Consider the following 24,373-nt stretch of genomic DNA (forward strand, 5'->3'; position numbering starts at 1 on the left):
TTCCTCTCTTGCCTTACTGGTGTGGTAGACTTTTCTGAGCAATTCTGTAAATTAGGTGACTTAAGCAGGAAACAATTATTTCTGTACCTGTAAATGTTTTCCAGTATATAACTCTTAATAATTTTAAATAGAGACATAAAGACTTGGGCTTGGTTTTGATTCCATAAGAAGTAGTAATGTTATGTATGATACTGAATCTCTTTATATGGGTAGGGAAAGAGGAAAGGAACATGATAAGGTCATAACCAATGTGAAAGAAATGTTGCTGAGCACAGTAAATATTGTTACTTATGATTACTCAGAAATTTTATTACTTCTCCTAAATCAGATTTTATTAAGCCACACGTAGAAGAAATTACTGCTACAGAAGAGACACCTGATCCAAATGAAATACCCCCTGTGGAAACAGAAAAGGATACAAAAAACAAGCAGCAAGCAGCAAAGAAGACTGCTGGAAAGGCAGGAGTAGCAGAAAAGGTTCCTCAATCCACAGAAAGTTTGGATAGGCAGGGAAAGAAAACACCAGAAAAAGCAGCCTTGGGTAAACCCCACTGAACTTCAATGAAGAATGTGATCCTGTCACCAACAGGATAAGTTCAACTTGAGATTTCATGAGTGGTATCTTAATCATAATATTTTAGCACAGAAGTTTATTAATATGTTTTTTGGTGTAACATTTGTAATATTTCCTAACTCTAAATTTAAATGCATAGTAGATGGGCACTTATGTTTCAGTACCACATAACTGCACTGCACTGCAGGAATTTCTAAATATCCGTATAATGATACATGTACTGTCAATGTGAATTTAATTACTAAAAAATGTCCATTATAAGCAGAGTTCCTTAGAGCAAATCCTGTCTAGAACTGACACATTTACTACAGTGTAAAGGAATATTGGTATCAGTTACACAGATATGATAATCAATATTTATAGGCCATCACAGCTTGAGGCAGATGCTGCTTACTTTTTCAAGGAAATGACATACACAGTCCTCTCCATGCCATGTGGGCTCTGCTTTTCCCCATGACCAGTCTGGCCACAGTGGAAGATCTCCAGAAACAAAACCATCTCCTATGGATGCAGGGGGGCATAAGTAATTTTCTTTTGATCCAAGTTTCTTTCATGCAATTCTTTTTCATCAGGTGGACCAGGACCACATCTGGCCATTTTTTATCACCAAGACTCACATGACAGCTTTCCAGTCCTCTCCATTAATTCCCTTAAAGCCTTCATGAGTTACTGTGGATAAACCATTAACCCATGAAGTATCAGCTGCCCCCCAAATGCTAATTTTCCTCCACAATTTTTGCCACAGCACTCAGATTTCTGATAAACCCACTCCTCTTCCTCAGTGGCTCAGCCCAAGACTATCCCTTCATCCACTCACTATCATCATATCCACTGGTTTCTTATAAGAGAATGTAGCTTCATGGTCATGTAAGTAAGGAATAAATGCAAGGCAAGAATCTCTGCATTTAATCATTGCTGTGCTCATTCACGTTCATTACTGTGTTCATTCACATGTTTATGTACTGAGGATATAGGAAAATATGACTCATTTGCAAATGCTTAGATACCATGAAAGAAGCAGAGTTCAAGCTGAAAAACAAACCAATAAAAATAAAGATCAGAATTTATTTTGCTGCTATGCGAGCTAAGTTCAACTTTAAAGTGACCAGAAGTTATAAAACATAATAAATTAAAATAAAATATTCAATTACTAGGAAAATATTCATATTGCTTTCAATTCTAAGAAGGCTTAATCATATTGTATTGTCTTTTTCCAGATGGATTATTGATGAAAGATCACTGAATTCCACTGGTATTTCTAGGTGCTGGATCTATTACTAATGTAGAAATACCAGTTTCTAATCCATCATTACAGAACTGTTAGCATAAGAAAGCAAAGAATCTCAATAGTATGTAAATGCACAGAAGTCAAGACACTGATATCCCAGATGGGAAGAAATTAATTTCTTTCTAGTAGAATTCCAATAGGATTTTATGAAACTCTTTTTAAAACCAACAGAAATTTTCTAGCTGGACAAAATACTGGATAGAACACTTATATGTAGGCAAGTAGAGTAATAACGTTCCTGTAAATCATGCAAAGGGTTTAAAAAACTTGGATGATCCATAGTGAGTGACAGAAGGATGTAGGATGCGACAGAGAAAAAATTGTAGAAATCAAAATACTGACATCTACACAAAATGGTGTTGGGAGAAACTTAAAAGCAGACTGAACTACAACTAAAATCATCCAACTACACTTTGGTAGTTTTTGACATTGAGCTCGACTCAGTTCTCCATCACATCTTTTTCTAAATCTATGTATTATAGCCCTGCAGTGAAGGACATAGGTCCTTCAGAGAAATGCAGTAAGGAGCATTTCCATGGCAGGACACCCCAATGCATGTAATTTCTAAAGCAATTATTACAGAAAATGTTAAATATCTAGAGATCTGCAATTCTTGCACTCTGTCAGAGTTACAGAGAGTGGCCCTGCAAAAGCAGCACAAAGCTGCAGGTTGTTTCACACAATTTCACACACACATTTTGCATTGGCAATTATTTCAAGCTGCCTTCCATCTGTAAAGATCCATCACCTCTCGCAGCTCCTTGGGGTGGGGAGCCTGTCTGCCACGAACACCAGCGGCAGTGAGTAAGTTATAAATAGAACAGACTGTACCACTGAGAGCCTGATCCAATTCCTGCAGAATGCCGCAGGGGTCTCTGCATTAGCTTTAATAGAAATCAAGCTAGATCTCAGAAGAATGTTCTAAAAATGTCCCAAATCTCAGATTACAAAGCCCATTTTTCTCACCATGAAGCCAATAGCAGATTTCTCTTTTGTGTCATTGTAGCAGAATCAGGTCTTAGCTTTTTGCTGCAAGAAAAATCATTGCTTTCCTGATATTTCAATTAAAATCTACTAGAAATAGCTTTAAAATTTTAAACTAAAATGCAATAGTGTTAGGGTATTTTTTTTGTTAAATTTGGATGGCTCCTCATAAAGCTGGAAATGGAGTCACATCAGTATTGTTCCACAGGAATACATTTGCTATCCAGAAGAATAGCTTAGTTAGGCACAGTAATTAGATAAACATACAAAAGATTACCCTCCCTTTTTTATTTTGATTATTTAAGCTCTAGTGGTTTACAAATATATAATAAAATATTCAAAATTAATGTTAACAAAATTGTTGAGTATGCTAAAGCTTATTATGTTACTGTGGTTGAATAATTTCTTTCTTGCATTTTAAATGTATTATTTATATTCTATTCTCCATTATAAGTATGAAAAATTGTTTCAGTCTCTGTGCACTACATAACGATAGAATGCAAATTATTTCTGTAGCAACAGAATCTCATATCAAACACACAGAATCATTTGACTACATTTAAACTCAGGCACTAGATGCCATGTTTATCTGAAGAGCACTTCTCTTTATTTTCTTATTTCTCACCTACATGTTCCCTTTCAGCACACTTTAGTCTTTATATTCAAATTTATAATTCTTTTAGAAATTTATGTTCTCGTGTAATAATAACTGTATTTAACAACAAGGGAAAGTGTTGCAATAGGCTATATTATCCAGTCACCTAAAACCACAAAGGATGATTTTTGAAGATGAAAAAGGATGGGAAAAATAGGCTTTGACTTCCACTGCGGTAAAGGTCTGTGATTTCAGCTGCTCTTGAATTCTTCTGGATTTGTTAGCCAAATACTGAGGAAGATCTGTCTGTGCTCTGAGACTGACAGACATAATTTGGTAATACAATAAGCCATAATCTTTGAAGCAGCTGGATGTAAACTGAGATAATCCTTAAACTAGCACAGAGTACACTTCTGTTCTTTGCCCCTGAACAACAACTATAAGGTAAAAGCATAAGTGACATCCCATTTAATCTGCACTTACAGGGGACAGACACCTGCAACAAGCCTTTCCCCACAGTTTCTTGTTTGTTTGTATGTTTTGGTCTTGCCAAAAGGACATTAAGTTTTAAGAACTGAAGCAAAATGTTGTCCAGGGAAAAGAGCCACAAAAATGAGAAAAACGTTAGAAAAAAACTGTTTCACAAGGGCTTCCAGAGATAAAGGTATTGTGAGAGAGATGATAAAGGGCTGATGGAGAAGAAGGAAGGCCCCAGATTTGGGTGCAATCTTCTGCTGACTTTTGCCCTTGTCTCACTTCCCATTTCATTATGCGAGAGCTCTTTCCTGCAATCTCCTTCTGCAAGTTTTCAAGTGAAACACCCTTCCTTCCTTTTTTCCCAATCTTGCATTTTCTACTCTCCAATTTGACACAGTTATTTCCATTTACCATTTCATCACTTATCCTAACAGGACCAGAATAAAACCTCCTGCTTAACTAGGCTGCAATTTTGGCAAGGATAAGGAACTTCTTAACAGAAGGCCTGAAATCTTATCATTATCTATTATCAGAAAATGGTTTGTAAAACACTTGCTAATGCTTGACAAAGAATGGAGAAATATTGCTTATATGAGACTCAATTTAAGTGCACTGGCTTAACCAAATATGTTAACTCTACACACAAGTCCATCTACTTTTGGGACTATTGATGTGCTTAAAAATTTTGGTGCATCAGGATACAGTTCCTTACAGCCCTGAATCCTTGCAATTAACTTACCTCCTTTTTTTTGTTTTGTTTTATTTTTGTTTTTGTTTGGTTTTTTATTTGGTTTTCTTTTTTTTTTTTTCTGTTTCTTAAATGGAAATAAAATATAAAACTAAACTAAATCATAACATCCTGTCATAATGTCATTCTGATCTGAGAGATGTTATGGAAAATGCTTCTGAGGGACATGTGTTGGTCATGACTAAGAGGTCTAAAGGGTAAGATATCATCTGTCTGTTGTAGTATGGGCAGGACTGATGGTGGGTATGGAATAAATGACTGCTCCAGAGAGTGGTTTCTTTCTGAGTGTCGTATACATACAAACAGGCAAAATGACAAAACTATACCTCATCACTAATGCCAGCTCTTTTTCTGCCTTATGTGCAGGTAGCCCTAAGCAGGCTACCCCCCTCACACACTGCTGCTGCCAGACAGGATCCTCAGCTGAAGAGCCAGAGAGCCACTGATTTACATATGGCACTGGGTAACATACTTTCAAATTGCTTCCTCTCCACCAAAATACCACACCAGTAAGCAGCTGCTCTCATCACGCCCTCCCCTCTCCCAGATGGGGGAAACAATAGTGACATTTGTGGTGAAAAGGCAAAATGAACATAAATGAGGTAGCAGGATACCTGTGCCCTGGAGGCCCTGGATTAACCAGCAGTGAGCTGTGGTTCAACAAGGACCACAAATGGTGCCTCGATGTAGAGAGCTCCTGGCTCCACCACTCCACACACTCACAAGAGAAACCAATCCCACTTGATGGATACAGCTGTGGAAAATGCAAGCCATTTTACAGCTTGATTGTAATCTTCTATGTGTAAGTGCAAAAGAGTAAAGAATACAGAAGGAGAATACTGAGGGACATCTGCTTCAGTAGTCCTGATTGTGCAGAGGTGATAATTTTGGAATGGTAAATGTTCCCTAAAGGGAAGACACTGTGTTTTCAAATAAATGCTTTTTACTCAGAAGCACTTATTCCAGGTTTGAAACAGAAAAGTATGATCTACCCATTTGCTACCCCTTTTCAAGTAAAGATTTTTATGGCTTATTTTCATAATAGGATTTGCTTAATGTCAATATTTGAGGACATATGACAGATTTAGCCCCCTCTTATCTCCCTGTGAACAGGTCTGCCTGGTGTTGAAAAGGAGAATCCCATCCACTATAAAAATAACTTCTTGTTACGACCAGCAAAGATAAGATCACAGAAACACAAATGAAAATACTCTGTTAGAGCAATTGCTGAAGAGGTTTCCCTCTCAAACTGTGAGACTAAGATGCCAAATAAGGAACTTGGCAAAGCAGGGAAATGATCTGCAGACTGTGTGTTTGTGACAGATGTTATGATAATGTGGTTAGGTAATTATTATTGCAATGCTCTACTCAAACAGGAGGCTCTCAGAAAACTGCTGCAGCTGAAAAATGTTTGCGCTGAAGGGTGGCAAATTGCTCCGTTACTCTTTGTTGCTTCCATGTATCCTGAGTCCTGGAAAGTGTTCCACGATTGACTCAGAATTCCTGACAAGACAATAACATCATCAAAATGGGCAGGTGTGAAATCTGACCTTCCTTTTTACATATCCATAATACAGTCACCCTGTCCCTGTAATTCTGTGTTTGTGCCTTCTTCCATTAACCAGTTTCCTAGAAAACCCAGCCTGCTGTTATTCAGGGATAGATTTGTTTTAGTTCCATGCTCAAATGGATTTAAATATATTATCTACAAATAAGCAAACTCACTGGCTATAATCTTTTAGGCAGCTTGTCCCAGGAGGTACAGATGAATAAACAGATCTTATTTCTTTGTAGCACTAGTAAAAAAAGATTGTCAGGCATCTTTTAAGAGACACATGGACTATCATAATAAATTTTGTTTATCTATTACTTTTCATGCTAGCATGCCTTTTTGTCAGTTGCCCTGAATGCTCTGCCAACCAGCCTGATTTCTCATCATGTGACAACTACATGAAACCTATTTGAAAACCTAAAATGGCTCTAACAAGAAGCAGGCCAAAGCCCCACTTTCAACAAAACTTTCAGCAACAGACTGGTGGATGAAGTAGTAGTTGGTAGAAAAATGGAAGAACAATAAGATAAAGAAGCAACATGGACAGTGATAAAACACTTAATTCACATTCATTAAACCGAAATTGTATTTCCAATAATGCTGCTTCTCCTTTTTGCTACCCTTTTTTATGGTGCAAGCTGTTTGAAGTGAGAATTTTACCATGGTTTAGTACATATTATGTCACAGTATCATCTGGGGCCTCTGGGCAATAGCGTGACTCAGGTAAATAATAACACATCACCAAACCAACTTCAGCAAGCAGTGGTGTGAATCATAAAAGCAATGGGCAAGTGAAGCTGCTGTCCTGAAATGCATACACAGCCTGCTGGACATGTTCTGATTTTGCAATTCTGCACTTTCATGACTCTCTCTATATATATACAGTGATTCTGTTTTATATATATATATATATATATATATATATATATATATATAAAAAAATATAAATATATATAAAACAGAATCACTGAATTAATTATGTCGGAAAAGACCTCCAAGATCTTGGAGGTCCTCCAACCTACCAAACATCATTGTGCCAACCAGACCATGGATGGCACTGAGTGCCACCATCCAGTCTTACCCTAAACACCTCCAGGGACGGTGACTCTCCCACCTCCCTGGGTTAGGCATCCCAATGTCTAACTACCCTTCCTGTGAAAAGATCTCTGTAATGTCCGTCTGAAACCTCCTCGGGCACAGCTTGAGACTACGAGATATAGATAGACGATAGACCTACAAATATATAGATAGATATAGATGATAGATATAGATATACTACGGCAGAACGCATATATGACTTATTTATATCTGTATGTATAAGGATATGTCTGTATGTATAAGGATATGTATGGAAAAAAAAAATTTCCCTCCTCCTGTGGGTGGGCCGGTAACTTTCAGAAGAAGGATGGAGTGAGGGACGTATGAAGTTGCAAACACCGTGAGGGCAGCGCGTCTTTTCCGCCGCTGTCACGGGCTGCAAATCCTGAGCGCCGGCTCCGACCACGACCATAAGCAGCTGCTCCCGCGAGGGCTCCGCTACTGATCCCAGCTCCCCAGGGAGCCGGGCAGGATCCCGCCGGGAAGCTCCTGGACGCGCTACGTGCTGCCGGGGCCGCGCCGCCGCCGCCGCGCGCAGGCGCGCCTCCTTCCCCCCCCCCCCACCCGGCGCCGCTCCAAGGTCACGTGGCGCCCCGGGCCAGGCGCGCCCCCGCCGCCCGCCGCCAGCGGGAGCGCGCGCGCGCGTGTACGCGCTGCACCAACGGCCGCCGCTTGGCGCAGTTCGCACCCGCCCGGGCGCGGCTCCCCCGGCTGCCCGCTGCCGTCCCTTCCTCCATCCCTCTATCCCTCCACCCAGCCACCGTCCGTCCCTCCTCGGCCGGCGCCGGCTCCCGCCGGGCCTCGCTCGAGGTAAGCGGGAAGGGGCCGCTGTCGCCGGTTCGGCTCGGCGCGAGGTGTCCCTGCCTGCGTGCGGAGCGAGCCGGGGCGGCCACCGGGCAGGGAGGGAAGGAGGGAGAGCGGGAGGAAGGGAGAGCGGCGCAGGCCCTGTCCCGGCTGCCGGCCCGGGCTCGCTCCCCGCAGTGAACCATGAGAACCTCCCCGGAACCGTCGCTGCGGAGCGGGGCCGCCCGGCCGGCACTGCCAGCGCTCCGCAGTTCCCGATAGCCCAGGCCGGCGGGGCGAAGGGGAATCACCCGTGCCGTGCCCCGGCCGCCCGGTGTGCGGCTGGGCAGAGCGGGGCTGCGGGTGGCGGCCGGCGCTGCCGCCCCAGCGCAGAACGGGGCTGGCGGGATTGCCGGTGTTCCCGGCGCGCTCGGCGGTGCCGCTCCGGCACACCGGGATACGTGCCTCGCCTCGCCTCGCCTGGCTGCCTAGCGCCTTCCCCTCTAACCCGGGCACTGGACTCTCGCTCCGGCCGGGCGCTCCGCCTCTGCCTCCCGTGTCTGTCCCTCTAGTGTGGGGAGTCTGAAGTGGAGCCACGCTGCCCGCAGTTTTTTGTGTGCTTCTCTTTGGGGTCTTGCCAAGTGTGCGTCTGGTTTAACTGGTGTGAGCTACGTTTTTCTTCTCCTAAAGTGGTTACTGAGTGCATGTAGCAGGCATCAGTGATTTTTGATAGGGCAGGGCAGTATGCTGTATAAACCTGTGCGTTTCCATCCAGAAAAATGATGTCATAAATATACCTGTGTTGTGGCTGCACTTTGTACATGCCTGTCATCTGGTTACCTTCTCCCCTCCCCCCCCACCAAACAAAATTCCACTGTTGTTACAAGAAAGTATTTGTCAACCGTATACCCTATTATGCAGGATACTGTCAGAAAAGATGAAAGATGACCTTATAAAATTTAGTCCTTAGAGTTATAGAATATCCCAGGTTGTAAGGAACCCACAGGCATCACTGAAGTACAATTCCTTGGGGTCTATTCTGGTTTTCTTTGGTTGGTTGGGGTTTTTTAAATTTCTGGGACAATTTTGCATACTGAGTATTTAATATTTGCAAAATAGAAAAAAAAACCTGTTAAAAAGCGTTACATGCTTTTTCAGAATGTACAGATATTCATTAGTTGCAGTGTGAAGTTGTAGGTCACAAAATGCCTTCTTTTTTTTTTTTTTTTTTAGGTGTGGGAATGTCTGTCACTTTGTGGATACATAACCAACTTTTTTTGTATACATACTAGGCAGCTAGCTCCAGCCAGGGCCCAAAGATGTTCCTTCTCTCCTAGTCCCTGCTAGAGTTCCTTTGAATTCCAGAACATACAGGAATGTAAAGAGTTTTGCCGTCCCTTAAAAAAAAAAATATCAAGGAAGACCTCTTCACTTGAATGGTGTAAAGCAAAGTGCTCCATAAAAGTATATGACTGTTATATAATAGACTATTAAACAGATATGCTGAAGTTAAAATGTTTCTGAATAATCTCAGGATGCCAGGAACTTTGACTGAAATGCTGTATTATCTGGTATTATTCTTCGTTGCAGTAGGAATAACTATGATAGTGCTGAATGGCTCTTGTCAGCAATTAAGAGTGTTGATTTTGAAGCTTGTATCATAACTTTTCAGTTAAGCATATCAGAAAGTTAGAAGTTTTTTAATGGCCTGCAACAGAGATGGGGTTTGAATTTATTCTTGGTACTTAATACTTCATCTTTTTCTTGGTTCTTAATATTTTGGGTTGTCGCAAAACTAAGTGTAGTTCTTTGCTATTGTTTATTTGGAAGACCTCCACATAAAATGTTTCAGGTTTGCAGTGCCTTTCTCTGCCTCTAGCGTTTCCTTCCACCGGTGTAAAGTCTTGATCAGTTAAGGGGAAATCCAAACTGCAGGTGGGGCACTTGACACCTCCGTATGTACCTTGAGGCCCCGAGCAGCCCTTTTTTGCATTGCATGCTGTATGACTTGGTCTCTGCCTCAGAGAATTTGCAACCTAGATCAGATAGAGGTGAAAGGATTTTGTTCAAAGCCACTTTGGGAACCTTTGTCAAAGCCAGAGGTTAATTTAGCTGCAGTTGTCGCTTCTCTTCCTGGAAAATGGTTACACGGTTAATAGTCAGTCAAGATCACAATTTTAGTCTTAATCACAATTTTTTGTTTTCCAGTCTTGCATCTTTTAAGTACAAGATCACAGCATACAGGAAAACAGTTTCTCACGGTCTTTGTGTGAGCACAGGCTCTGTGCTTAAGTTAGAATTTCTAACAAATTGGATTGTTTTAAAAATAGCTTTGGATTATATATGAAATAACTTTTAATCATTGGTTATATCATGATTTAGCAATAGGTTCTTATGTAACTGTCTGAAAAGGGGTGAAGAGACCGTTTCTGGTGTGAGATTCAGTGCTGTTTGTTACAGATAGACACAGTGAAGAAGCTTTCAGGCATATACACAACTGTGTGTGCAATGTTTGCGATCAAATGCAAGTGTGAAGTGTATATATTAGATATCTTCATCCCATACTGGGCACATTCTGAGAACATAGCATAGTAGCAAACTGTATCCCAGTGACTTTTGTATCTCGAGAACATTCTTAGAGATCTTGTTGAAGTTACAGTTTAAGGTTCTTTAGTAATGCAAAGATGTCATCTTTGGACATATCTCACTGTTGCATAGGTAAGCAGAGGGTTTTTTCCCTAAGTTATAAAATAGAATTACCCACTCTAAGCATAGTAAAAAATGTTGCTGCTTTTGCAAAGAATGTGGCACTTAAAAATGCATTTAATCTGCCTAGCTGCTCTCTCATCTTGGTTGTTACATTAATGCTTGCATTTCAGTTTGGGCAGGCAGACTGATTTAATATGAAACTGTCATGCTCAGTCAAGTCAGATTGTCTTTGTGCTTGAGGACAAAGCTTAAGCACACTTTTTAGAGATTTTTTTCCTTGTATTTCTATTTCAAGGGAATTATCAAAGAAAGGATGCTAGCTTCCCCTTCCAGCTAAGTATTTTAATCAATTTCTTTCACCTTTGTGCTGGTGTAATTTGACGTTAGTTGTCAGAAGTTGTCCTGAGTCACTTATTTTCCCAGGACTAAGGGACACTTCCTCATTCCTTCTGTATGCACTGAGTGAGCAGATGAGATTTTTAGCTGATGAATTGGCCCATTTCTTTATCCAAAGTGCTGAAGTTCAATACCAGAAGTGTAAATGTGCAAAGTAATAATAGAAAAGTCTGCAGTGTACTAGGTGACATAGTTCCATTGGTGTATGTGGCTGAAGCCAGCTAAGCTGGTCTTAGGCTGTGTCTCTAGGTTTACTTGTCTTTTTTTAGACTGCATAGCTGTCTCTTCAGGAAATACACTTCTTCTGAATTGATGGTTATGAAAAGCCTTTTAAAGGAAATGTGTAAAGGATTCTTTTCAATATTCTTTCAAATAAGTGCTTTGGATAATGAGTTGTAGCTGTGATTCCATTAGAAATGGAAGCAATTGACTCCCTCAGCTAACTAGAATTTAGTTTGTGATGTGAACTGAAATACAGTGATTTAAAGAAGAAAAGTACTTAGTGGTGAATTAAAGCCATTCATTCCCTGAAGGAGAAAGTATGCCTGTTAACACAAACAAGAAATCTGTGAGGCCACTACACAGGTGTGTTGTGTCCTATACAGACAATGCAGACACTGCTGTGTGCTAGGGGTGAGCAGATCCCTCAGCCAGATGTGACCTCTGTGGTCATTACAACTCAATAATGCAGTGGATTGGCTTTGCTGAAAGAGTAAGCTTATTCCACTTTGCTCAGCTGTATCTAATTTTTCTCTTCCCAGCATCTCATGTAAATACATCTGTGTGGGAATTCTGTAAGACTAGCATTCTTACCCCACTTGTTAGTAATATAGCCAAGTCTTATGCAAATTAAATTTAGGGATATTGGTTTATTTTGGTATATGTTCATGAGTTCAGCAAAATGGAAAATCTTATCAAGCATCTTATCAAGTGGGGAAAAAAGGTATCTTGTTTATAAATGCAATATCTAGAGCTCTATAAGTATTCCAAATATGTATTTCTCAGAATAAGTATTATTTCTGTTCTTGTCAACCTGAAGGTTTGTGCTAGTCTCAAATCTTATATTTGTGTATCCATTCTAAATGTAACCAATTTATTTACCATGAATAGATAGATTAGATACAGTTATATTTCATGCATGCACACATGTGACTGCGTTTTTTTGCTTTGACTTCTAAACCCTGGGAGGTTGCAAGAAAATTTAAATACACCTGGGGGCAGATAAGCACCTGGAAAGAAATGTTAAAAAGAGGAAACAAAGATAAGGAACTGCTGGATTGCTTATTAAGGAAATGCTTAGTCCTTCGTAGAAACATACAGGAAAAGCTTCATCTGCTTTCTCTCATCTCATTCAAAAATGAGATTGATAGAATTTGCATTCAGAAACATTGGTTTCTGTGTTACATGTCTGGAAATAAGTTCAGCCAAGGATTATGTGTCCTTACAAGAGTCTGTGTTGCTGGAAGTATCTTGAGTGTGGCAGGGGGTGGTGTGGGTTATGCCCAGGCAGATTCCAAAGGGCTGCACTCTTGGATTAGCCAGTTACTTTTTCCAGTACCTTGAAAGAAGTTGAGGTCTTCATGGGCATAAGAATATTTTATGTATGTGTAACCTAAGTTTTTGATTGAACTGATCATTTTGCCAGTAAAACTCAATTTATGAACTCCTAAAGTATTCTTTGTCCTCACTGATGTTCCATTGTAAACAGAATAAAAAGGGTAACTTTTTTAAAAAAAGAAAATGCTCAAATTAATACAAGGACACATACTGCAACACTGAAATCGGGTGATTCATTGCAGATTATACAGATAAAACTGTTGACACAATTACAAAAGCACTAACTCCAAATAAACTGTGGATTTCCTTTCTTGCAATTTTTTTCCCCCGGTGATAAAAAGTAGTTAAGTTGCACTGCAAAATGTTTTGATTTAAATGCCTCGATTCCACCTGACAGGAGATCTTGAAGGCATTGAATTTACCATATTGCATCATAGGTGCAAAACTAATTTGATTTTATTTTTTAACCACCAGTTTAGTGAGCAATACATAACTTTTGTATCAATAGTGTTTCTCTAACATGTATTAACTTCTTGAATTCTTGTACCTGCTGTTATTACTTGTGATAGAGCCTTTTTATTTTTCTTATATTTTTTGAACAGCTGGGAATTGCAGGTAGTACTGTCTAATAGTATTTTTCAAGATTGTTGAACAGAATTTATTTTTTAGTTACATGTAACATGCTAAAATTAAAAATGTAATTCCATGTTATATCTTAAGTACCTTCAGCTTTTGTATGGAAAATCTTAGCAAGTATATATTTTTTTTAATAACAAGTGACTTTGATGTTATTTTTCTACTCTGCTAGAGGAAAAACTAGCTGTTCTCTTCTAGAAAAATTTGTGTATCCCTTTCAGGAGGCATCTCAGGCAGATAATGTTCATTCAGTATGTTTTTTGTTAGACATGTCAAAGCTTATTTTATTATAGCAAAGTTGATAACCTTTGAATTAGGTTCATATAGAGAATGGATAGACTTTTGCACTTAAAAGTATCAGAGGTGTTGTGCTGAATGTGTTTTAGCACAATGTGGAATGAGCAGAGCTTTATTTCCAGTCTCAGTAAGCAGATGATTCAGACCAGGGCTGGGACCAAGAACTTGAGCACGGAAGAGTGTTTTCAGCCCCAGTCTGATTTTTGTAATCTGTGTAGGAGGAGAAGTGGCAACTCCTCCACTGTTTTTTGTACCTAATAAGCGAAGTGTAAAAGTGCATGAAAATAGAGAAGTGTTGGAATTTTGGACCTGGAGTCGAGCCTTGTGGAGAAAAGAACTTTTCCAGGGTCAGGATGGGGTGTGAGACTAAGAATTGTCACACCCCATCCTTACTTTGGGAACTGTGGTGTTTCATTCTTGGTTGATAGTAGATAAAATTATGTGTGACAAGGTGGGAATATGAACAAATGCCCCCTACTTGCTGTATCTATTAGGGTATGTAAATTAGTGAAGGATTTGGTCCATTCATTTGTCTTGGCGCACTTGTTCTCATCTCTGAGTGAATTGGGATAGTGTGCTGATAGAATCTATGTCTGCAGGATTTGTGCTTCTTTCCTTCCAGAACTAAATGGTATGCACTGCTGAGAGTTGGGGAAATGTCCTGTAGCTGTTTTCTGGTGGTGTTTGTTCTACAGTTCCTATACAGTACAGTCCAATAATCACTTAAATGTCATTTTCACAGGCAGTCAGACTTTTACATATCCCAGATGGTCATTAAAAAGAAATATGATTTGCAACTGCAAATGTAGCTTATTGAGGCAATGTGCAAAGAGGTAAAAGAAAAGGGAGAATCTATCTGAAAAATCAAGTTCTAAATGTGCTAAACTCCCCTGCATGTTTAATTCCTAATTGGTACTGAATTTTTCATTGCCTAGGTGAAAAAAATACTGCATCTCTGAGATGCTATAAAACTAAATGAAATGCAATTGAATATATTATGACAATTGCTGCAGAAAACTATGTTTTAAAAATGGAATCATACTTCTCATCAGGGATTTTGACTAATGAGTAACAGGATAAAATGTGTAGACTCACAAAGAGCAGGTCAAAGACAGAACATAGGATGGTGAATGATCTTGGTCAGCATTATTAGCTCATGTGAGTCTAGTGAGAAAACTCATCAGTGTTTTCTGAGACTACCCCACAGGAAAACCTACCTACACCAAAGAGCTTCATTAAGGTTGCATGGAAAACATTGCTTCTAACACTTCCAAATTTGAGGTATTTGCTTTTCAAAATAAAAGCTAATTTTCCTGTGCAACTTGTAAGTACATAACCAAGTGCTGAAACTTACTCAGCAGGAATTACGTTTTACATACCTTATTAATATTGAGAAATAAAAGACAAGAAGGCTAACAAAATGTGCAAAGCTTATTACCTGCCTAAATCTTACCTTACTGCAGTGACACAATTTCATCTGTATTCCAGAAAATTTTATTGTGTAAAACACACTTATAAGCGTTGAAGAAAATAGTGTCCATCTGAAATAGTGAACGACATTGAAATAGTAGAGATATCACAGAAAAAAGTCCCAACATAAAATGAGGTCAGCAATGTTGGAAAAGAAGCACTGGCATATGAATTTTACTTCCATTTTGCTCATAACTGTATTCCATTTTGCTCATAACTGTTTTATCCTGTATTTTAATGGAACATACAGGATAAAGGAATGATGAAAAGGAAGGAGAAATTGAGTGTGTCTCATAATTCTCAATATTGTATGAAAATACTTGTCATGTTTGCTAAAAAACCCATTCGTTTTTCCTGTAAGAGCCAGATGAATATAAACTTACTCAATGTATAGAAAAGGGCTCAGAGATGGTAGCAGTTTACAAGCTTACTGCAGACATAGTAATCCCAACTCTCAATTTAGGATTTTGTCATTAACACTGATGCAGTTTTGGACTTGAGTGTAGTTCATTAATTATTTTGGAAACCGACAAGCTTACTTGGCTTCATCCTATAATGTGGTTCACTCTCTTTGCATCAAAGTCTTTTACATGAATTTACAAAACTTAGTGGAGGAATGGTAGTGGGATAATAGTAGGAGTAGTATGCCTGGATATTTTTTTTAAAGCTGGGAATTCAAGAAGCAATCCTACAGAGTCTTCTGAGCAGACACACAGTAACCCAATGAGGGTGGGAAGGAGGTGCATGGGTTTAGGATGTTGTCTGTGTTGAGGGGATATTGATGGTCCTCAGAGAATGTCTCTCACATTCTGGGTCAGAATCGGTGCCTTATACTACTTCTCTTCCTCAAGTTATTTCACCTATCCATTGTTTTATTTAGGTAAGTTTCAGAATTCCTCAGATGAAAAATCAATTCCTCTTCTGAGTCATGGAGCTAGTTTTTTAAAAAGCTTGTATATTTTGTCCACACACTCACATTGTACTGCTTTACAATTCTGTTTGAAGAAAGCAAGAAAATTTCCACAGGAAAACAAATACTCATCTTGGTGTGCATTGGTTTTATATGGTTTAGTATAAACTTGACACCAGGTCAGTTGTCTCTTTGCTATTATTATGTAATTTCAATTTCAAGAAGGAGGGAGAAAAGTTCGTGCATAGCAGACCCTGAAACGTTGTGAAATTTGCTGTATCAAACATGACTGGCTGCTGGGTGACGCCATCAGCAGAGGGAGCAGCACACGGAGTGTCAGCTGGCAGTCTTGACTTAGGCTGAACCAGGACTTTGAGTGTCGCTGCCAGTGCTGGAGTTGCAGCAGTGGGTGAAAAGTCTCCAAGTGAGCTAATGTAGACTTTGCTTAAGAATCATTAACCAAATCCCTGTTTTCATGGGAGCTTCAGCTGTAGTCACGTGACATGAAGCAAACCAAGATCATCACCTATCAGTGCAAACATATGGCAGAGTCAGCCTGTGTTGTCACTTATCTCGGAGAACGCAAGGGGGCTGGGACATTTCAAGCAAAGCCTATTGGTGAGAGAGTTTTTGTGTGAGCTTTCTTAAAGAAGCACTTCCTTTTTACTCGTAGTTCTGCGTGGGAATGTATACCAAGCAGTTTCCTCTAAGAGACCAGAAGGTTTACATAGTTCTTCTGCTTCTATGAGAAGAGAAGAAATGCTGCTACAACATTTTCTTACGGCTGTAATTTTCTCATTTACCTGTATTGTGGAAAGTTAGTTTTCTGTTTTCTGAGATGCATAACTCAGAAAAGGATGTTCTTGAAGATGACTCAAATAGAAGTGATGTTGCTGCCCATGAAAAGGTTCCTTCTGGAATCTTGGTGAGTTTGACAGATTTATTGCTAAATATGGGTATATAATTTCCTATAACACAGTTAAAATATATAAAAATTGACTGCCTATATTTAATACCATGTGGAAGACTTTAATTAGGCATTCAGCAGACTTACTTTGTTTCCCATTTTTGTTCCATAACTGCTCTGTGCAGTACTAGGAGCAATCCTAAACCCCCAAGTAAAATCTTTACTTGGGAACAAAGATGTTTTTGTTGAGTAAGTCTGATGCTACAGTGGTCCTGTTTGACAGGGTCATTTCCCCCCCCATTTTTTTCAGAGTACGAAATAGAAACTAGTAAAACACTTGCTGAAGATTTTCTCTGCTTAAGAAAAGCTTCTGCCTCTTAAATTTATATGTATGCAAATAGAGGCAAAATGAGATAAATTGAGGTAAACCACTGCTCTGCATGTTTTTTTTTAATTTTGCCTAATCTCTTGAAACAAATACAACTTCTTTGCTGTTTACATCATGTGGCATTAGAGGTATTTTAACACTCTAAATGTATCTCTAAATAGAGTGAATGAATAGCTACACTACTGGAAGCTAAGATCTGCTTTTAAGTAACTTTTTTTTTTTTCAGTGATAGTTAAAATTCATGCCCTTTAAAGTTGTAGCTCTCTAGAGCAATCTGATACCTTGCCTTTGAGTAACTTGCACTTTTTTTTTCCTCTTGTTGAGCTAGGCACTTGTAGTAGGCACGTTCATATGGTTGCACTTGTATAAAAGGTGATGGCTTTAAGAACCCAAAAAATGCAGTTTACCATTAGTAAAGCGGTTCTCCATATGCACAGAAAACACCTATTGTGGACAGACTTTTGATTACATCTTGCACCTCTATATGGATATTACTGAGTAACACTAAAAAAATGTTACAGAAAACATGTTGCTCTAGTGGCAGTTAAAATAACATCTTTGTTAAGGATACAGAGATACAATTCCTATCCACAAAACCTCCTGCTCAGGTTATGCTAATGTAAGCATTTTGTGGTAATGAGTTTTGAAACTTTGTCTTGTCTGTCATATAAAGCATATCAGACACTCTGAGGTGGAGTACTGTTTAATTATTATTTTTGAGAGCCACTGCTGTAACATGAGGAAGTCAAACATCATATTCAGGGTTAATTTTAGTTGCACTGATTTGAGTATTTTATAAGTGGAGGCATTTTAGTTATCGAACTGCTGAAGTAGATATTTTTTATTTTGTATTTACTTTTACGCTCTCTCAGAAAAAGAAAGTTAAAAAAACAAAGCAGTTTCAGTTTTGGCTTTTGGCAGTGGAATGGCTTATTGCCAGAAAATAACTTATTTTCATGATATGGCATAGAGACTCTTTCCCCCATTCCAATTACAGTTGCACTTACCTTAGTGGTATTAATATATTCAGCTCTAAGAATTTTTGCAAACTAGGTAGCATTGCATAAATATTCAAAAATAAGTCTCTCTGGAGCCTCAGAAGTCAGAAAGAATGTTTCTGCTTTGATATACCTCAGGTATTCATAGCCTTTTAATTTGCTGTCTGAGAGGAGTAAGTAGTAGTGAGCTGCATTAACCTCATTTTTTTGCAGAGTTCTGGAATTTCACTGCATCAGGCAATGTATAGATTCTGGATATCGAAAGAAATAGAAATTAAAAACTAAACAGCATTGTGAAGTATTACCGCCTTGCCTTTCTTAGTTTGTCTTTTCCATCAGGCTTTTGTCCTGAATTTCTAAACTAGCAATCAGCATGCTTTTTAGGTTTTTACAGGAGGTTAGGAAGGCGTACTGCTTTCTGCTTTCAAGGCAGTGATATTTCAGAAATGATTACTAAACATGAAACAAAGAGTATTATCGAGGAAATATTTTGTCTACTGGTTATGCCATGATCAAGATATTTCTATTGCATTTGCAAAAACTAACACAGTAACATTTTATACTGTTTCTTTCTCATTGGAGTCTGATTCTGTACTTGTTCAGCACAAGTTTTCCAGCAATATACAATGACGTTTAAGCAAAGCTCTACCCCATTCCTAGCCCCACAAATGTTAAAATCTCTCAGCTGGGCTGCTATTGACATTTGAGATAAAATGGTGTGTTTCTCAGGTATGTAGTGACACTTCATTTCTATTTGATCATTTTCTTGCTACAGTTTGAACCTTCTTATATAACAGGTTTATCTTGCAAAGTGAACCATTATGTTAAAAGCTGAATTGCAGCCTGGTAAGCAATAATGTGCATTAGTTTATTACCTTTATCTGCCTTGGTTTACTTGCAATGTACAAAACAACGTCTACATAAGACTTGGATCATAAAAAGCTACTTTCCTTATAAGCAATGATTTTAATACTCAGTAGGTACAAAAGTTCATGACTTTTGCAGATGTAAGGGTGAACTGGTCATGAACTTTCAAATGTACAAGGTTATTCAGTGTTTGTATGTTCTTAAAAGTGGCTGTGCTATGAGCTACAGAAATGAAACCGATATGTGTAGAAGAGAGAACATTGCTACAGAATACTCTTGCTACAGAAAAGCAAGAATATGTGTAAAATGGGTGAATGCTTTTGTCTTGTGTGGGTTGTGTGGTGAATTTCTATGGTCAAGTTACCATGTATGTGAGAAAAACGAGGTTATTTATCATCTGAACTCAGTTCTTAGCAGAAGGTGTGAAATTTTGATCTTTTAAGAAGTCACTGCTTAAATCTTAGAGAATTTCTTGCTAATGCCCACTTCTCAGGTCCTGTTTGCTGAAATGAAATACATGGAATGAGGACCATATTAAAGACTTTTATTCCTGATTGTGTCAAATATTTATTTTAACAAATGCAGTCTCCTTGGTGACACAAAATCAACTTTCTGTTCCAAGCTGATACTGTAGACAGCTCTTGGAAATGGCCAAGTTAGAGCCATGAATGATAATGATTATGCATTAAAGATTTTCTTTTTTCATGAGATTGCATTTAAACATGGCTGTCATATTAGGTGAAGACTAATTGCTGCAACAGGAAAGCAGAGATACTGTAACGTTTCTGTGCTGAGTTACAGTTCCACGAGATGCAGCAAATATCTCACTTGTCAAAAAGATGTTCAGTTCCCTGCCTCTTTTTTTCCCCTAGCTCTCTGGTGCTGCTCAGGGCATTATGACTCAGGTGTTTGTCATGTTCTGCTTAAGGAGCTATCTAACTTACTAACAACCTGCTGAAACAGACAACAACAAAAAATGGTAGACTTTTGCCAGCTCTGTCAGGGAGCTAAAATCAGCTCATTAAGAGGGTCAGATGAGGAAAGGTTGAAGTGAGACCTTCCCTCTTTAGCAGGAGTGAGCTGTTACTTCACTATCAAGAAATCAATTTTATAGTTGTACATGAAGCTACTTACAGATGAAACTGAATTAATGATTAAAGTTGATAGAGAGTCCATCCTCCTAATCTCATTACTCACTCAATGACAGTCTGTTCTTTTTGTCTTCATCAATAGGCTACAGGGAAGAAAATTCTCTAGCATGTTACCTAGTGTAGTAATTCTGTGGATCATTTGAAGGCAGTGTTAAATCTGTATTGAAAACCCTCTAGCTTCCTTTGTAAGTCTTGTGAAGAGGAAGGAATTATTTTTAAAAAATGTTAATATGATTCAGTAATATATCAGAAGCCTGAGATGGAGAAAAATGTTTCCATGGCTGCTGTGTGAAAGTAGTTTTAGATTTCTTGCCTGTTTACAATTATATCAGTATAGAGATGCCAATAAAATGGTCACTTTTGGGTGAGTGTAAGATACCCTGTGTTACTGTAAGGAAGTCTTTGGAGGCTCAAAAGAGAATAACTGATTAATTATATAGACAATTAACCTGTATCAGTAGGAAGAACTGTTGTAATGCAGTATGGTTTTGTTCAGAGGTATTAAGAAGAATCCTAAACCTTGTCAATGACTAATAAAAATAGAAGTGCAAATAAGAAAAAAAAATTGTAGATTTTTTCTAGAAATAATATCCCAAAATAGTTGTTTTTTTAAATATATATATATATATATATATATATATATATATATAATTTAGGCTCTTTTATGTGTTCAGTGTTGTGGATTTTGCTTGTTGGCAGTGGTTCTTTGTTCTCCTAAATATCCTTAACTTCAAGGCTGCATTTGCTTGGATGTTTTTTTAAATGAGCTTGTAGCAGACTTTTGGGTGGGAGGCAGAAGATGGTAGGTAGAATGAGGAAGAGTTGCTCTTAGGTTTCTATCAGAACATTTTCACAGTTTTCCCTCCTCTTCCTGTTCAAGCTCAGATGTTCTGAGAAATCTTTGGACTTTCATTTCTTATTAGTTCAAATTGTGTTCTTAGTCTGAAAGACTAGTAGTCATTCAGAATTCATTCATTTACTTAAGTATTTTTAATGGATTAGACAGAATTTTCAATTTGTGATTCTGTGCTCTTTATCCTGTTTATTATAGCATAATCTTATTAATGTATGTATCTCTTTTCTCCCATTACATACTTTGATAATTTCTCTAAGATGACTCAGCTGTTTCTGAAATACAGAGCTGTAAAGGAAGAGTTACATGCAGTATGTTCTGCAAACCTTTTTCTGACTTCAAAGATTATTTTTTTGCATCCTTATGTACAATTATCTCCATTTTCCATATAGGATTAGTTGTATTAAAAAGGCAGTCCTCTGGAGAATGAATATTTCTTTTTAGCTTATCTGATTTATTAAGCATCACTTAAATCTAGACTTTGTGTTCTAAAAATTACATGCTTCAGAATTTTATTTGAAGTCTTTAATTAGTCATAGATTCAAGTTGATAAAGCATTAGGAGGAATAAGTTTTATAACTCTGGATACTTTTAATAATATAAGGATTGCCTCAAAGTTCTGTTGATTCTTGAAAACATTTGTATAAAGCTTGTTACAATGGAGTAATTGAAAAATGACATTGCTTATCTATAGAAATGTTTTTTTTAAAAATCATTTCAAAAAACCTACTGTGTTTTAAATTTACTTACCTTTTTTTTTGTCTTTCTCTCCCTTAGTCTCAGACTATGAACTACGTGGGGCAACTTGCAGGACAAGTCCTGGTTACTGTGAAGGAGCTGTACAAAGGCATTAATCAGGCAACCCTTTCGGGATGCATCGATGTCATTGTGGTCCGGCAGCAGGATGGGACATACCAGTGTTCTCCTTTCCATGTCCGCTTCGGGAAGCTTGGTGTACTGCGCTCTAAAGAGAAAGTGGTAAGCTCAGAAAGTGGGTCAAAACAAAGTTTTGAGGACCAGTTCATTCCTTCCCCTGCCCCCCACCTCTCCTGCCGCTTCCTTCCTTCCTTCCCCAGCTCCCCACATTCCCAGTTAGCAGGCCAGTTTAGTCCAGAACAGTTGCTCATAAATGCTGTACAGGGTGGTGGTTTTCGAATATAAAACAGAACTTCTTGTGGTAATCTAAGGACTCTGCAAAAATGCTGTGAAAGAAAAACTGTGACAACTCTAGGCCTATGCATGAAGACAAATACCAGTATATAGACTTCACAGTTTTAAGATGTTTACGTGGGGCTATTTGTTTGCTTATCCAAGTATGCTGGGAAAGAAATGCTTTATGTTATTTAACTGATCCCTGATGTAAGCAACTTTTTTTGGAATGTCTGAAGGACTGACAGAGCTTATGTTAAGTGTTGGTGACCTGTTATAAATATTGCTTTTTGTAGCTGTGCTCAGGGCTGATTTGCAGTGAAAAATGCAGTTATTAACATCCACAAGCAAGTGAAAACTGAGGCTGAAGCTTTGTTCCTTTGTGGGTATGTTAGAAAGAGAACCTGGTACAATTTCCCATCCAGCCATTCTGAGATGGTGCTACCCAAGCAGATTGTCTTTCCATCCCCTTCCCATAGGCTTTTTTAATCATGCCAAGAGAGTGAGTTGGGTTGGGTTGGCTGGAAAATGGAGCTGTTGCAGGGGTACTTTACTGTCAGTAAGGAATACTGTGTATGGTGTGTGAGTGAGCTACCGAAAGATGAATTGATTTAAGCAGGACACAAAACCTCAGGATTATATTCTGCTGTTTTAAGGAGTAAATTGTTATTGCAGGAAGCTACCCCTATCTTTATATTTTGGTTGGAAAAATGAGAATAAAATGAAACTGAAAGAGCAGTTAGGTCAGGGCATTTTTTTTGTAAAGGTCAGTGGTTAGAGTTACATGCATTAAAGTTGTATGTTTGTCAGAGTAACACAGGTGAGTATCAAGTTTTGTGTTTATTTTTTTGTTTGATTTCCCACTTGTTAGTGTTTATTTTAATGAGCTTGCTGATGACCATGAATTTATTTGCCTTAACAATTTTGTAACAGATTACATTACAGTTTTCAACAGGGTACAAAAGAGATGGTGTAGCTGTACTTTTTCTGACATCTAGGCAAGCACGATACACTTACAACAAGAGTGTCTGAAAATAGAGGTTGTTAAATGTCTTTATATGCTTCTGAGTAGCTGAACCAAATTTGAGAGGTTTTTAGCTTCTGGATACCTCTAAAAAGCTGTTGAATAGTAGAAACATCAACTTTTGATACCTGTTGTACTAGACTGTCAGGGTTAATTCTCAGCTTTTGCTTGTGTAGATGACTGCTGCTCCTTGTTTCCTCCATCATGGGAGTTACTGTTCACGCAGTTCTTTCAACAGTTAGTTGAGTGTTTGTTGCTGCATTGTGGATGCATTTTTCTCTGGCATGTTATGAGGCCAAGATGAATTTGTAGTCCCAAGATGTGTGTGAACGCAAAGTATGTGTATCCATGCTTCAGCTTCAGGTATATATGGAGATTTCCAGAAACCAGTGTGAGGTATAGGTACTAAACTGAGACATGTTTGTATGTCTAAAACAGCATAAAGCAGTGGTGAGGTTTTTTAAACTCATGTTGCTTAATTGGAAATATGATAAAATATTTTAAAAATAAACAGTAGTGAAATAGATATGATTCTCAGATCAAAATCAGTCTGTTATTGTGGAGAAGAAGAAAAGTGGTTATCTTAACAATTTGGGTATAGTCCCCATACATGGTTGGTTATCTACCAATACTAATACTGGGTTGTCTTGGCTAAAAAGTACTTTTTTAGTACAATAAAAACATTGTTCTCTGATGAAAACACTATGGTTGCAGAAGGGTTGTGGCCCTAGGTCATACCCCCATAAACGCATGAGCAGGAAAATCTGAAAGACTAACTTGAGTTGCAGAAATGACTGGCAAGTCTCTTATCACTTTCAGACAAAGCCTGCCTCCAGGAGGCCTCCAGGTGGAACTTCTGCTGTTCAGGATTCAGATTCATACCAGGCCCCAATTCAGATTGAGATTTAAACATCTGAACAGTCTCAGTCATTTTTCCATCAAATAAAGACTATATCAATAAT

At 38.5% G+C, this 24,373-nt stretch overlaps 2 protein-coding genes across 4 annotated transcripts in view; both read left to right on the top strand.

Moving 5' to 3' along the window:
- The window catches only part of MYOM1 (myomesin 1), a 72,967-nt gene extending 71,315 nt beyond the window's left edge, over positions 1–1,652 (top strand). For both annotated transcript variants that reach the window (XM_059858775.1, XM_059858785.1), the window contains one exon: positions 329–1,652. In XM_059858775.1, coding sequence (XP_059714758.1) covers positions 329–555 — 227 coding nt within the window. In that variant the 3' untranslated portion in view covers positions 556–1,652. The remainder of the gene's footprint in view (positions 1–328) is intronic.
- Positions 1,653–7,957: 6,305 nt separating this feature from the next.
- LPIN2 (lipin 2) overlaps positions 7,958–24,373 on the top strand; it is a 44,294-nt gene continuing 27,878 nt past the window's right edge. The window contains exons 1-2 of one of the 2 annotated variants that reach the window (XM_059858827.1): positions 7,958–8,126; positions 22,016–22,216. In XM_059858827.1, coding sequence (XP_059714810.1) covers positions 22,025–22,216 — 192 coding nt within the window. In that variant the 5' untranslated portion in view covers positions 7,958–8,126; positions 22,016–22,024. Of the gene's footprint in view, positions 8,127–16,786; positions 17,000–22,015; positions 22,217–24,373 lie in introns of those variants that run through there. The other variant, XM_059858818.1, reaches the window with a different exon arrangement.

Source organism: Haemorhous mexicanus, chromosome 1 (assembly GCF_027477595.1).
Source record: "Haemorhous mexicanus isolate bHaeMex1 chromosome 1, bHaeMex1.pri, whole genome shotgun sequence".
Classification (NCBI taxonomy): Eukaryota; Metazoa; Chordata; class Aves; order Passeriformes; family Fringillidae; genus Haemorhous; species Haemorhous mexicanus.